This window comes from Lepidochelys kempii, chromosome 6, assembly GCF_965140265.1.
Source record: "Lepidochelys kempii isolate rLepKem1 chromosome 6, rLepKem1.hap2, whole genome shotgun sequence".
Taxonomy (NCBI): Eukaryota; Metazoa; Chordata; order Testudines; family Cheloniidae; genus Lepidochelys; species Lepidochelys kempii.
This window is the reverse complement of record NC_133261.1, coordinates 77,269,926-77,286,216: the sequence shown is the minus strand read 5'-3', so window position 1 is coordinate 77,286,216 and position 16,291 is coordinate 77,269,926. Positions and strand designations below refer to the sequence as shown.

General features: G+C 43.5%; 1 protein-coding gene across 3 annotated transcripts in view; it reads left to right on the top strand.

Annotated features, from left to right (window-relative positions):
- FAM98B (family with sequence similarity 98 member B) overlaps positions 1 to 16,291 on the top strand; it is a 46,990-nt gene that overhangs the window by 20,412 nt on the left and 10,287 nt on the right. For 2 of the 3 annotated variants that reach the window (XM_073348853.1, XM_073348852.1), the window contains 2 exons: positions 773 to 889; positions 10,370 to 10,537. In XM_073348853.1, the coding sequence (XP_073204954.1) occupies positions 773 to 889; positions 10,370 to 10,537 (285 nt within the window). Of the gene's footprint in view, positions 1 to 772; positions 890 to 1,152; positions 2,861 to 10,369; positions 10,538 to 16,291 lie in introns of those variants that run through there. The other variant, XM_073348854.1, reaches the window with a different exon arrangement.

Below are 16,291 nucleotides of genomic sequence, written 5' to 3'. Positions count from 1 at the left end.
GAGACCATGAAACAATACCTATTACTAGCCGGAGAGTGAGTTTGTGTGTGTGGTTTTTGGAGGGGGGCGGGGGGGGGGTGAGAAAACCTGGATTTGTGCTGGAAATGGCCCACCTTGATCATCATACACATTTTAAAGAGAGTGGTCACTTTGGATGGGCTATCACCAGCAGGAGAGTGAGTTTGTGTGTGTGTGTGTGGGGGGGGGGGCGGAGGGTGAGAGAACCTGGATTTGTGCTGGAAATGGCCCAACTTGATGATCACTTTAGATAAGCTATTACCAGCAGGAGAGCGGGGTGGGAGGAGGTATTGTTTCATGGTCTCTGTGTATATAATGTCTTCTGTAGTTTCCACAGTATGCATCCGATGAAGTGAGCTGTAGCTCACGAAAGCTCATGCTCAAATAAATTGGTTAGTCTCTAAGGTGCCACAAGTACTCCTTTTCTTTTTGCAAATACAGACTAACTCGGCTGTTACTCTGAAACTAGTGAATGTTCAGTGTTAAATTTGATTTAATGGTATAATACCTTTATGACCTCCTGTTGAAATACTTCATACACTAGTTTGTTTATAGATTTAAATTAATGTAACAAAATCATGTAGAAGATATTCACTTACATTGTAGCAGTTGGTCACAGCCTAATTTTTGTTAAGTGGTTTTTCATGATGGTCAACTGTTGACAGACATTTTTGTTGGTGAGGCAGGTTAGCTTGTGGGGCCTTGTGTATTTTAATGGAATCAAATATTTGTCCTGTTTATTGCAATGCCGTAGGAAAGATTGGAAAAAATCAATGATGCCCTCTGCAGTGAATATGAATGTCGTCGTCGGATGTTAATGAAGCGGCTTGATGTGACCGTACAATCTTTTGGATGGTCTGATAGAGCAAAGGTAAACATGCTTTATTGTTTGCTTCCTGTAGGTGGTGGTAGTTTGTTACAATTCTCTAAGCTGTCTTACCGAAGACATCTCATTACAACTAACTTTTCTGAGCACTACTTGTAACATACATTCCCTGCATGTTGTGAAGAGAGAAGGATTTGACTAGACAGTCAAATCCACCAATCCTTGTGATCCACATAGATTTCAGTGTTGTTCTTCACTTGAAGATGTCAGTCTCCCTTTGTTTTTGTTTTTCCCTTGTGCTATTGTAGGAAAAAGCTTCAAAGTCTTCCTCATATCGAGAGAGAGAGACACACCCACCCACTCCTCAAGGAGAGCTACAGAATCCTTGGGATCGTTCTAAAGAACCTACTAACTGTGAATGCTGCCAGTTAATGAACCCCAAGCTTCTGAACCTAGCACAAGGCCATATTCAAATAGCCATTTGTGTCTCCTCTGCTAGTTTCAATTCAAACTTTATCAAGATGAATAGTAGCTTGTATCAGAAAAATTCACAGTTATCAGTAATGGTTCAGTGAGCCATAAAGGTGGTATCTGCCTCATGGGGAAGCTTCCAAATCACTACTATAGGGTATGCCTGCTGGTGTCAGAGTTTTTCCAAAAGACTTAAGAAAAAGATAGTCGCTGTGGAACAAACCATTTATGCATCAGTAACTAACGGTCCCACCATCCTAATGGCTGAGTATGTTTTCAGATTATGTCTAGGCATTTCTATGGTGCTCACGGTCTTACTCTCTTTTTTTTTTTCAAGTATTCATATATTATTAATCCTCCCAGCATCTCTGAGAGGTAGAAAAGTATTATCAGGGGTGCAGAGAGATTTTTGGGGAGGCCGAAGCAAAATCTGAAACAGTCCCCCCCACCTTTTAAAAAAACCAACCAAACAAAAAAACATAGATTCCATGACCATAAGGGACCATTGGGAGGTATCTACTTTGACCTCCTGCAAAACACTGGTCATAGACCTTCCCCAAAATAATTCCTGCAGCATACTTTTAGACAAACATCCAATCTTGATTTTAAAAATTATCAGTGATGGAGAATCCACCACAACTCTTGGTAAATTGTTTCAGTGGTTATAAATGTACACCTTATTTCCATCAGAATTTGTCTAGCTCCAACTTCCAGCGATAGGATCATGTTAAACCTTTTCTCTCCTATACTGAAGAGCTCATTATTAAATATTTGTTCCCCATATATATACTTACACTTTAATCAAGTCACTTTTAACCTTCTCTTTGTTAAGCTAAATAGTCACTATAAGGCATATTTTTTAATACTTTAATCATTCTCGTGGCTTTTCTCTGAACCCTCTCCAGTTTATCAACATCTTCTTGAATTGTGAGCACCAGAACGGGACACAGTATTCCAGCGTGAAACATAGAGGCAGAATAATCCTCTCTACTCAAGACTCCTGTGTTTATGAATCCCTGGATCGCATTAGCTTTTTTGACCACTGTGTCACAGTGGAAGCTTGTGTTCAGCTGAGTCCATCCTGACTCCCAAATCTTTTTCAGAGTCACTGCTTTCCAGGAGAGAGTCCTTCATCCTATAAGTATTTGGTACATTCTTTGTTCCTAGGTGTATATATTTACATTTAACTATATTAAAATGTATATTGTTTGCCTTCACCTAGTCTACCAAACAGACCAGATCACTCTGAATCAGTGACCTGTCCTCTTAAATTATTTACCACTCCCCCAATTTTTATGTCATCTGCCAACTTTATTGGTGGTGATTTCGTGCTTTCTTCCGGGTCATTGGTAAAAAAGTTAAATAGCATAGGTTCAGGAACCGATCCTGCGGGACTCCACTGGAACACAACTGCTCAATGATAAGACTAAGATTTTGTCATGGTTATTTTTAGTGAAATTCACAGACAGGTCACAGGCTTTGTGAATTTTTTTTTTTTATTGCCCATGACCTATCTGTGACTTTACTAAAAATAATGGGGGGGCAGGGCTAAATGGGGGGAGGGATAGCTCAGTGGTTTGAGCACTGGCCTGCTAACCCCAGGGTTGTGAATTCAATCCTTGCGGGGGCCATTTAGGGATTTGGGGCAAAACGGGGGATTGGTCCTGCTTTGAACAGGGGGTTGGACTAGATGACCTCCTGAGGTCCCTTCCAGCCCTGATATTCTATGATAGCTTTCTAGTTTTTTAATCAAAATGTTTTGTGGTACCAAGTCAAATGCCTTAGAGAAGTCTGAGTACATTACATCAAAACTGTTAACTTTATTAACCAAACTTGTAATCTCATCCAAAAAAGATATCAGGTTATTTTGACAGGATCTTTTTTCCACAAATGCATGCTGATTGGTATTAATTATATTACCCTCCTTTAATTCTTTATTAATCGAGCAAATATCAGCTGCTCCATTCTGATTTTGCCTAAGATTGATGTCAGGCTGACAGGCCTATAATTATCTGGGTCATCCCATTTACCCTTTTTAACAATTGGCATAACTTCACCTTTCTTATAATCTTCTGGAATTTCCTCACTGCTTCAAGACTTATTACAAAAAATCAACATTAAATATCCAACAAGCTCCTGAGCCAGCTCTTTTTAAACTCTTGGATGCAAGGTATCTGGACCAGATAATTTAAAAATGTTTAACTTTAGTTTCTGTTTAACATCCTCCAGAGATACCAGTAATATGGAATAGTGTTATCGCCAAATGAGGAAACAATACTATCTGCTTTTCTCCCAGATTTATTGAACATTTCTGCCTTTTCTGCAATATTATCCATAATTCTACTGTTTCCATCTAGTAATGGACCTATATCTTTGTCAAGATTCTTTTTATTTCTAATATATTTTAAAAATTTCCTTATTGTCCTTAACACTGCTGGCCTTAGATTTATCTGTGTACATTTGTTTCCCTTATCAATTTTCCTCAATTCCTAACTTCAGCTTTATATTCATTATTGTTAACTTCTCCTTTCCTCCATTTGTTTTTTCACTTACTCTCTAAACCTGGTCAGTTTTTTGACCAGTAGGCCGCCTTCCTGGATATCAGTTACTCAGAAACAGGCAATGCTATTTTTGACATAGAAAGCCCTTTTTCCCCACGTGATCCTTCTAAATAGTTTATAACCATTGATTTTAACATTCCAATTGTGTGAATCATCCCACCAGGTTTCAGTAATACCCAAGTAGATTGAATTTATGCTCATAAATGAGTAATACTGATTCCTCTTGTTTGTTATCCACAGTTTTAGCGTTGGTGGATGGGCAATTCAAGAACTATTTCTTTTCATGTCCCTTGGTTCCCTGATGAATTATGATCTCAACATCTTGATTTTTGTGTGGAGTGTTCCTAAATTCTCTCTTTTTAAAAAAAAAAAATCTGCCTTTATTGCTGAGGAGAGGCACTTCTGTAGGTTTTGGAGAACAAGGTTACCTTGAAGCTGTGGCTTCTGTCCTGTTGGTCTGGGCCCAGCTCTCTGTTTCAGGTTGTGCAACCTGGTGCCAGGTTGTAATGCTGCATGCTCAAATTTACCCAGCTGCCTCTCCTGAGTGGCACTGCAACTCTTTAGGCCAGGCTGCAATGCCACTCAGTTTGAGGAAGAGGGCAGGGAAATGAGGCCCAGGGCAAATTGTGCCTTTTCCTCCCTCGTCCCTCCCCCCAGCAGCTCTGGTTATTTTGCAAATTAGGAAGCTGAGACACAGTGAGGTTGTGATTTGACCAGTAGACATACAGAAGCACTGGGAATAGCGCACAGACATCCTAACTCCCAGTTCTGTGCATGAACCGCAAGACTACCTTTCCTCACAAAGGAATACAATAGTTTAGGTCCTGTTCATTTTTAAACCGGTTTAAGGCTTTGCATGTATACTGAAAATAATGGAAAACAACATACAGTTCTGTTTTTAAAAACCTACCTGGTGTTCTCTGTTGTAGCTTTAGTGCAAGTGGAGACAAAACCTCAGTTGCATGACTCTCATTAAATATCAGTGGGAGTGATGCAGCTACATCTTCGTATACAGAGTTGAAAATTTATTCTCAAACATTCAGCTATTGCTTCTTTGTGCACCTCTCACCTCAGCAGCTTGCATGAATGTTGATGCACTGTAGGAGTGGAAAGGAAAAGGGAGTTAACTCATTGTGGTAAGGAGACTACTGCATACATTTCTTTCTTTTCTCCCTCTTCACAAACACATTTTTTTTTTCTTATCTTATGACTGAAGAGCAACTGATACAGTAGAATTCAGAGCAAGGCAACTTTTATTTCGGTGCCTAAATAGAGATGTAAGTACCTAACTTTAGACATCCAAGCTTGAAGATATAGGCCTATATTACGATTTTATACCAAGGATAAAGTAGAGGTTGTTTGTCTTATATGGTTCCACATTGCTCTTTGTGTACAACTATATAAATCTTCACATTTAAATAATTTAAAATAATATTAATAAATAGTATTATTAAAATTGTATTTCATTTATGACCGTAGCTTAAATTGACTTAATTTGAATCGTTTGACTTCTTATTAGTCCCTAGATGTGACATTAAACACTATTTAAATGGTTTTTGTTCAATTATGAAGAAAGTGTACCATTGTTTTATTTAATGAAGTTAAAGTGGTGAGATGAGTCAGCAGCCTGTTCTTAGAAACTCTGGAAATCTCAGTAACTGTATTTTGTTTTTGCAGAAGACCTATTGTAATCTTGCATTAAAGGTTGAAATTACATTACTGGGTAGATTTTTTTCAAAGGGTTGAAGTGTAGCTTCCCTTTTGAGGGTACAATTTTTGCCTGCAAAATTGAATTGAAGTGCAAATCTGAGTACTTATGTCTCTTCATACCTGAACACAGCTACACGGGAGGTAGCAAGAGGCACAAGTACTCAATTTTATAGCTATTGTTAAAATTATGTAAAATGCAGGTATAATATTGGTGGGTGTAGATTGCACCTGAAAAAAACTGCTTTTGGAAAATTTTAAACTTAGCCTTGAGAAATCAATTTTCAGTTGTGTTTAGCTTTTCATAACATGTACATGGAATCTTATAAATATTTAGCTGAGAACAATATATATTTACAAGAGCAGATTTCAGATATGTATGATGTATTCATATGACAGGTGGGCAAACTACGGCCTGCAGGCCACATCCGGCCCACGGGAACCTCCTGCCCAGTCCCTGAGCTCCTGGCCCGGGAGGCTAGCCCCCCGCTGTTCCCCCTCAGCCTCAGCTCACTGCTCTGCCAGCGCAATGCTCTGGGAGGCAGGGCTGCAAGCTCCTGGGGCTGTGCAGCTGCAGAGCCCGGCCTGACCCAGTGCTCTGAGCTGCGTGGTGGCCTGGCTGGCTCCAGCTGGGCAGCATGGCTGTAGTGCCGCCAGCCACCAGCGCTCCCGGCAGCGTGGTAAGGGGGCAGGGAGCGGGGGGGGCATGTTGGATAGAGGGCAGAGGAGTTCGGGAGGGATGGTTGGGGGAAAGGGGTGTGGATAGAGGTCAGGGTGGTCAGGAATGTGAGGAAGGGGGGTTGAATAGGGGCAGGGGTTCCAGGGGGGCAGTCAGGAATGAGAGGAAGGGTTGGATGGGGCGGCAGGGGGCAGTCGGGGCGGGGGGGGGGATCCAGGGGCAGTCAGGGGACAGGGACTGGTGGATGGGGCAGGAGTCCCAGGGGGGCCATTAGGGGGCAAGAAGCAGGGGGGATTGGATAGGGGGCGGGGGTTGGGCCATGCCTGGCTGTTTGTGGAGGCACAGCCTCCCCTAACTGGCCCTCCATAGAATTTTGGAAACCCGATGTGGCCCCAAGGCCAAAAAGTTGGCCCGCCCCTGTCATATGACCTACTGTTTGGTGTTTGTATAGCTTGCAAGATTCTGGGGGTCGGGGCTTTGAGCCAGATGACTCCTTAATTGAGGAACTGAGGTTACAGAAGAAGCTGTGGAGATCCAGATCCTTCTCTCCCTGTTTTCCTTATTACTTTCAGCTCTAGCAGTAGGTGGAAAGGTTCATTCCTTGAAATGTGCAGCTCTTCTTAGAGATACCAAAATCAAGGACTGTCTTCAGAGAGGCATTTTCTCTCCTCCCTACCTTCTGGTGTGGAGTCATGTAGTCTAGGCAGCCTCCTTCACCTGATATTGTCCTGAATGTTATACAGTTGGGAAGGATCTCAGTTAATGCTGGGTGAGATTTAACTTAGTTCTGTTGGATTAGTTGAGAAGTGGGGGGCAGAGCTGCAGAGAACATCCATTTCCCACCCTTTTCACATCAGGCTTGCCCCTTCTCTAACTGTAGATCACTCAGGGAGGAACTGCAGAGAGGAATAGGGAACTATGCAGAGAAGAGACAACTCCTTTATTCTATGTCCCCACCAGCTTTTTGTCCCCTCTCCTCATGCAGGTGGAAGGAACAATTTGACCCTTTGTTTAGCTAATTTTAGCCTTTTGTATGTTATGTGTAAAATCTTACTATCTTTAGGTTCTTCCTCTTTTTCTATAGTAATAGTAAAAACATTAGTTTATTTCCTATAGTTTATAACTTCCCCAAACAGTAACATTTTGGACTGAAATTATCCTTCTGAGTCCAGAGGTGAATTGCCTTTATTCATTTAGATCAGGAGTCGACAAACTACGGCCCGCAGGCCATGTCCAGCCTATCAGGCCTTTTAATCTGGCCCTTGAGCTCCCGCCAGGGAGCAGGGTCAGGGGCTCGCCGCACAGCTCCTGGAAGCAGCAGCATGTCTCCCCTCCAGCTCCTATTCATAGGGGAGCCAGGGGGCTCTGCACACTGATCCTGCCCCAAACAGCTCCCATTGGCTGGAATCGCGGCTAATGAGAGCTGGAGGGGCAGCGCCTGTGGATGGGGAAGCACACAGATCCACATGGCCGGCGCCACGTCACGTCACCGTGTAGGAGCCGTAGGGGGCACGCCGCTGCTTCTGGGAGCTGTGGGGGTGGCGCCTGCAGACGGGGCAGTGCGTAGAGCCACTTGGCCGCACCTCTGCATAGGCGCTGGAGTGGGGACATGCTGCTGCTGCTTCTGGTAAGTGCTGCCCGGAGCCTGCACCACTGAGGTCTCCCACCCTCCTTCCCCCCCCCCCACCCCAACTCCCTGCCTCAGCCCTGATCCCCCTCCGAACCCCTTGGTCCCACCTTCCTGCACCCCAAACTCCTCATCCCACCCTAACCCCAGAGCCTGCACCCCCAGCCAGAGCCCTTGGTTCCTTGCTCCCCAGCTCTCTGCCTCATCTCAGAGTCCCCTCCTGTTGTCCAAACCCCTCAGTTCTAGCCCAGGGCACCCTCCTTCACCCCAACCCCTCTTCCTCAGCCCCACCCCAGAGCCCACATCCCCAGCTGGAGCCCTCATCCGCTCCCCTGCCCCAGCCTGGAGTCCACCCCCCCACCCTGAACTCCTCATTTCTGGCCCCACCCCAGAGCCTGCACCCCAAGCTGGAGCCCTCACCCCCTCCTGCACCCCAACCCCCGATTTTGTGAGCATTCGTGGCCCGCCATACCATTTTTATACCCACGTGTGGCCCTCAGGCCAAAAAGTTTGCCCACCCCTGATATTATTGGCCCCTGTGTTTCTGTTTTTTGACCATGGTGTTTTTTGAATTCAGGTTTTCAGTTTCCCACAGTGGGAAAGTCCTACTGTCATTCATTCCTTAACAATATATTACTGCAGGGAACAGTGTGTGTCCAGTGTCAGTGGGCAAATGTCCAGTTGATCTGAAGCTCCCAGTCTCCCAAGGAGCATTTTTTTCTCCCTTTGTTCCCTGTTTTTAAAAGTTCATATTTTCTCTCCTTCTCAGTTTCTTTTCACATTCTGCACAATGTCACTGTAGTTTTGCCCTTCTTGCTGGTATCTGTGCAATACTGATTTTTTTTGGTAATCAATTGACCATATTTTCAAGATGTTATGTTTTCATGTTGCTTATCATTGGGTACATTTAATTCCCTTAAAATAGCAGCCTTATTTCTAAAGTGCTGGACCTTTGGGTACTTTGGAAAATAGAGATTCCATTTGTCTCCAGTGAGAAGGAGAGGTGTTGTCGTGGTGTGATGAATGTGGGAATTCTCAATATTTTTATGAGCTATCTGTATGACTCTGTACCTGTCATGTTGGCATTGCTATCCATTGCGGGGGCAGGGGGAGAATTTATTTTCTCCATACGATGTGGGAGATCAGGGTAGGTATTTGAGACATGTAGCCACTAGGACTTTCTGGGCTGGAGTAACACATTTGAGTGGAAGCCCTACAGAGACGATGGAAACTGCAATGATCAAAACTTAACACCTAGCTGCAGAGGCAGCTGAAGATGAGGACACAGCATGGCTGTGTCCAGAGAACAAAGACAAAAGGTACCAGGCTGAGGGAGCTGCGATTGTTTAGCCTGTAGAAGAGAAGAATGAGGGGGGATTTGATAGCTGCTTTCAACTACCCGAAAGGGGGTTCCAAAGAGGATAGCTCTAGACTGTTCTCAATGGTAGCAGATGACAGAACGAGGAGTAATGGTCTCAAGTTGCAGTGGGGGAGGTTTAGATTGGATATTAGGAAAAACTTTTTCACTAAGAGGGTGGTGAAACACTGGAATACGTTACCTAGGGAGGTGGTAGAATCTCCTTCCTTAGAGGTTTTTAAGGTCAGGCTTGACAAAGCCCTGGCTGGGATGATTTAACTGGGAATTGGTCCTGCTTCGAGCAGGGGGTTGGACTAGATGACCTTCAGGGGTCCCTTCCAACCCTGATATTCTATGATTCTATGAGGTGTCTATGTTAAGAGCTGAGCTATCAGAGATACAGGATAGTCACCTGAAACTAATGGAAATGAAACAAGATGGAGAAGGGAGGCAGAGATGGTTCCTTCAGCAACATGGCTCAAGGGAGCCTTGTCTTGAGCCAGTCTGAACTGTCTTAACCTTCACTTCTCTATGCTAACCTAAGCACTTTTAGATTATGTATACCAGGTGACTAATAAATGGTTACCTTGTTTTTGAAAAGGCTGCCTGCATATACATACTGAGAGCATTGCACCATGAAGGGGTACAGTACAAGCCTCCTGCAGGCTTCCGGCTTGGCTGGATTTGCTGCAAGGAGCCACAGAGAAACAGGGATGGCTAGTATTCAAAGGCCCAGTTTTGGACCCATGGACGCTGTGGGCCTTCCCCTGTAGAACTGTGTGGACCCTTGGGGTTTGACACATTAAAGGGGTCACTCACAAGGGACTGGTTACAGGATGGGGCATGGACTAGACCATGTCAATTTGTGACAGGTAATACTAGGATTCAGCATTAATGAAACATCTGTATTACCATTTTTTTGTGAACAGTAGCTGATTGTTGTGAGCAAGGCCAGGAGACATTTATAAGAGTGACTGGCACTGTTTTTACTAAGGTAGTTTGAATGTCTAAACTTTGTGCTCTGTGTGTAAGTCACCAAACAGCACACGAACAGCCATTGAGCGTTTGAATTTTTATGCATGAAATACTTAGCAACTGAATTATATTTGACTTTATCATTTAGGTTAAAACAGATGACATAGCGAGAATTTATCAGCCCAAGCGTTACGCACTGTCTCCTAAAACAACCATTACGTTTGCTCACCTTCTTGCTGCTCGAGAAGACTTATCAAAGATCATAAGGACAAGTAGTGGATCTACACGAGAAAAGACAGCCTGTGCCATCAATAAGGTATACTTTTCTTTCTCTTGTGGATTCACAGAGCTATTGAAAGTAATGTGGTATAACTGATAATGTGTAATTAATGATATCTTTAGCAAGAATGTTGACTTTTGCTTATCCTCTGTAATACGGTTTTCCTTCTTTTTGCAAACTGCTTGTATTTAGTGCACTTGAAAAGGAAGGGCAGCAGCACTCCCATAAGCATCACTACAGCTCCATTGTCCTAGTTTTTGTTACAAAGTACACTGCACACTCCTTTTGTTGGCCTGTAAAGTACATACACTACACCCCTGCCCCGTACGGGTATAAATAGCAGCAGATGGTGAGGCATTGCTTAGGCAAGTAAAGACTCTCTGGAACTGTGTGGGTATGAACCCTATAGGGCTTTCTACTCACCCTTGCTGTGCTTTCCCTGTCTCCACTGCTATTTTTAGCAGTGTGGTGTCCCACTGCCTCCCTGCTGCAGGATCCTTGCCCTGCTGCAGTGAAAGACTCCAGCAGCAAGGAAAGGCTCTGACAATTCCACACTGATGAGCTTTTCTGCTCTGCCTCCCCCATGCCAGAGCCTTTCACTGTTACATGTAGCTATACACTGCAGTGTGAACATAGCCTGCTTTTCATTGTGGTGCGTAACTACGCATACCCTACATGCGTCCTTAGGAGGTAAGTAGTGTGTGTATATATAGACCTACAGTCACTTTCGCACTGAGATAAAATAATTCTAGATAAGAATTGCAGTGGATGGAAAAAGGAGGATTTAGAATCTCACGCCTCCTACAGTGGTATTCCTTTCTTATGCTTCAGGAGGCAGGACCAAATCTGTCAGTCCCTGGGTATGACAAATGCTTGACTCTCTTCTGGAAAATTTGCCAGTTCACTGCCTCCCAGCAGCAGCAACAACAGATGGTCCACCATCCTGTTTTCTCTGAGCAGGTCACATATGCAACTTGGAGCGAGCCTGAGTATAAGAATGAACTGTCTGCTTCAGGATCTCCTCTCTCAGAGGAGAGATTCCTTTCAGGATAAAGCTAGGAAGCAGAGCTGGTCATCCCTGTGGGTCCTGAATCTCAGTCATATAAATAAAAAAATCTTTCCCTCAACTTCCAGAAGAGAGCTCGGTATACCTCTAATAATTACAAAAGCATGTGGTAATTCCCACTCCAATTTAACTAAACAAGATTAAGAGGCTCTCTAATCTGTCTAAAAAAAATCTTGTGCTGGTACAAAACAAAAAATCAGACTGTCACCCTCCCAATAGTTGATTCAGCCATTGCTAAACTTATGGATTAATTGGACAGCCATTCAAAGGCAACCTTCTACCGAAAGAGCCAGCTAAGCCTCTCCTACTACTGCAGTTAGGCAGGGTTGGCAGGCTCCCTATCAAAGGAGAACCCACTGAACTTAAGGGAGGAAGGACGGTACTGTGATTGAGGCACTAGGTCCCAGGAGATCTGGGTTCAGTTCCTGGGGATCTTGGGCAAATCACTTAATCTCTCTGTGTCTGGGTTTCCCTTCTGTAAAATTGGGGATATACTTCACATTTTTGTTGTAAAGATGACTCCTTTAATATTTATGAATGCTATGATGCTGGGGACCACAGAAGTACCAAGCCTATACCAGAACACCATTATTTCTAGATAAGATGGTACTGTCCTTTTTTTTTCTTTCTGTCACTTTTGAAAGATCTCCTAAATCAAGGATTGGTAGTGCACCTAAACCTACGGATACTCAACAGTGTAGATGCTAAATAGAAACAACTGTTGGGAGAGGGGAAGCAATTAACAGTCTCCTAGCTTTGAGGAAAAAAATAAACAGACTTGGAATATGCTAAAATTTGGTTCAGTTGTGCTTCATGGTGTAGAGAAGAACATGAAGAATCAAAGCATCAAATACATTTCTAATTCTGGAATACTGCTGGGGTAGTCTGGCGATTTAAACTGAAGGCATACGCTTTCTAAAAGCATTCATCAGCATATTGGCGGTGAATAGTTCTAGGAGTCTTCCCCTTATATCAAGTGCTTTTTCACAGCAGTCTCCCTATTTAACCTTCTGGAAATATATAGGGGAGCCCTGTGGAAGTTGAATCTGTAGTTGGACACATTAGTTTTGATTTACTTCTCCATTGAAGGAGCATCACAAGTGGCTATCACTTGAGCAATGGAAGTCTTGGGAACTGGGAGAATTATTGGTGGAGTCACAGTACTGTACCTTCAGTGCTGATAAAGAGGTATTCTTCCTGGAGCCTGGTTTAATTCCAAAAGTTTCACTGTGTCTTTCACAGAGTGGAGATGATTCTTTCCCAATTCTGCACCAAACCAGAACACCCCAAAGAAAGGCAATGATGCATGCTAAATGTCTGCAGGGTGCTCAAAACATATAAGATCACAGGCCTGTAGAAAGTCTTGTGTCCTAGTTGTACTATAACACCCATGAGGTAAAGAAGGTATCTATTAGGTAGTTAAAATTTTGCATCAAGAAGGCTTGCAAAACGAAAGCTCTAAAACCTTTAGGTAAAAGTTAAGTCAGCAGAGCAGAGCAGTATCCCTTTCCTGGGCAGAGAACTCCTCATTTGAAGAAATCTGCAAGGTAGCAACTTGTCTGTCTCTGCATGTGTTCATGAGACTTAACATGTTAGCCATCCAAACTTCAGCAGATATCTCCTTCAGAAGACTGTACATTGTGGTACCTCAGTCTAGTTTCTGAATACAGCCTGCAACTAATTAGCATTAAAAGCCTGCTCTTGAAGTTGCACTGCTGTTTAAAAAAAAAAAAAAAATCCCACTGAAAGGATGGTGAGCCTGTGTGAAAGATGGTACCTGATGATTCTTTGAGTGGCCCAGTATATTCCTGCTTATGGGTAATGCACTGACCAGTGCAGCCCAACTGTTGAATCTTCTCCAAGCAGTGCCTGTTGGAATGCTCATGCACTCCCACCTATCCCTCCCCTCAATGTTTGCTAATGTTCTGAGGGGAAGGGCATAAAAGGGGGCTCCTTGTTTCTTCCAACCTCAGCACCAGACGAAGTGAACAGTCTGTTCCTGAGGATCCAGGGTTTTCTCCTACTGTAGTGTCTTATAGGAATAGTCTATTAATATTAGATAACTAGTTAATAATTAGATAATATAGTTAGTGTGTTTTAATTTACAGTATGAAACATCACATCTGGTAGTTAACATTTTAGGAGCTCCTTCGAGAAATAGGATGGACTTTTGCAACCTGTTAAACTAGTTTGGGCAGCTCTTGCTTCCTGCCAACCTATCTCTAAGAGGGCAGATAAACACACAATGTCTTCCTGATGGCCCCGTGTTTAGCAAGGGAGAGCAATGTGTTTGGCAGATCAATTAAGCAGGGACAGCTCTCAGATGCATGAGTGGTCGTTAAAGGACCAAGTGTTGTAGGCCGGTTTGCAGCCAGGTTCAACAAAAAGTTGTCACCGTGCCTTCTTGGATCACAACTGAGAATACCAAATTCAGGACAATCTGCTAGGGAAAAGGGTAGACACCCCTCCCTCCCCCCCCACCCACAAACTGGTGGTTATTCTTCCATGAGATATACCAAACCAGCAACAAAAGTAAAATTCTGGCTCACCTCACTGGCTAACAAGTCAGAAATGCAGCCTCCATAGGTATTCCAGTCTTGGATTCAACACCCAGACACTAGACTTAATGATGAGTGGTTATTTAAAACCAACTTCATCAAACAAAAGGTTCTTCAGATCCCAAAAGACCAGCCACACACCCAGGTCAATATACAACTCAGATCTTATCCAGTAATCACACTGATGCCAATCCTTTAGGATCTAAAATCTAAAGGTTTGTTTATAAAAAGAATGAGAGGTGAGAGTTAAAATTAGTTAAAGGAATCAAATACATACAATAAATGCAAAGTTCTTGGTTCAGGCTTATAGTGGTGATGGAATAAACTGCTGGCTTGTTAAATCTCTGGTTGCTTCCAAATCATTAGAAGGTCCTCAGTCCTTTGCTTAGAATGCTCCCATTAGTATAAGCTCATAGTCCAGGGTCTTAAGCAAGAAAGAGGCCAAATAGAGATGTTTCCAGGGCCTTTTACAGCATCTGCCAAGTGAAGGGAATTCCATTGTTCTCACTGTTGAAAATTACAGGTAACAAGATGGTGGTTGGAGTCACATGAGCAAGTCACATGTCCATGCATGCTTGGCTTAGTCATAGCAGAAGTCATTATCCATATTCCAGTTAGAACGTTCACAGGAAAGTCCATTAAGTGTAGATAGGCATCTTCCATTGTGAGTTAAGTGTTCTTTGATGGACCATTCAGCTTAAATAGTTCCTTCACAATGTGCTGGCTAAATACCTTGTGGGTGCTACCCAAAAGCAAACGCATTTGAAATATATATATATAGAGAGAGAGCCAATACTCATAACTTCAAATACAAAAATGATACATGCATACAAATTGGATAATCATATTCAGCAAATCGTAACTTTTGTATAGACCCTATACTTGACATACTTTGTATAAGACTTGTTGCAATTATATAACAGCGGTGGTAACAATGATCTACGTGGCCATATTTTAATCAGATAACGTCACAGAAGTGTCATCTCTTTTGTCCAAGAGTAGAAAAGGACAACTGGTCTATCTCCTACTTTCCTAGTGCACTGGGGAAAGTGGCTTCTGTATACAGTAAAAGCTGTATTATCTGGCACTTTACCAACTGGAAAGCTTTAGAAACCAGCATTTCTGATCTCTCCCAGTACAAATTTTCAATAGGGTTGCCAGGTATTTCGTTTTCGACCAGAACGCCCAGTCTAAAAGGGACCCTGGTCAGCACTGCTGACAGCACAGCAAGCGGCGACATGTCCTTGCTGCTCCTAGGTGGAGGAATGGCCAAGGGGGGTCTGTGCGCTGCCCCCACCCTGAGTGCTGGCTCCGCAGCCAATGGGTGGAGGCAGCGTGCATAGCCCCCGGCCACACCTCTGCCTAGGAGTAGCAGGGACATGTCACCAATTGCAGGGAGCCACCTGAGGTCAGCACTGCCCAGAACTGGTACCCTAAAACCCCTCCCCCACCCAACCCCCCTGCCCTGGGCCTGCTCCCATGGTCAAACTCCCTCCCAGAGCCCATGCCCCGCACTCCTTACCGCGCCCCAACCCATTAGTAAGTATAATTCTTAGTTAACCAGAATTTTTAGCTAACCAGCACCCCTCATTCCTCCAACGTGCCGGATAACAAAGCTTTTACTTTACTTCCCTCCTCCCCCCCCCACCTTTCCATTAATTCAGAAGGTGGTGAAGAACATGAGATAGGACAAGGCAAGGTTAATTTGGGTCACATGGCTTGGCAAGGACAGCGATGGTATATGGATATAGACCTGCTTCAGCTGTCAGGAGGAGTGTATTGACTGCTTCCCTTGTCTTTGTACCTGGTGTTACAATAGTATGGCAGAATTCTTCATCCGTATCCTCAGTCTCTTCATCTGATGGCCTGGTTTGTCAGACTCTGACTAGTGGAAGAGCAATCCTGTTCAGTAATGGTTCAGAATTATTGCTTACCTTTAGAAAGCAGTCTGCAAGAAAATGTTGTCACTTGCAGTGGGCTCAGTTTGTCTCTTTTTACAATACAGTGTAATTTTGAGTTGCAGTTACTGCCTCTGTTCTGTGTTTTGGAATATGTGATCTATTTAAAGCCTAAAGGGTTATGATTCTTTTCTGAATCCACTTGGTGGCTCTGTCAGCTTATTTTGTCTTTATGGATGGTAGATCATTATTTGCGCATGGTGCAGTT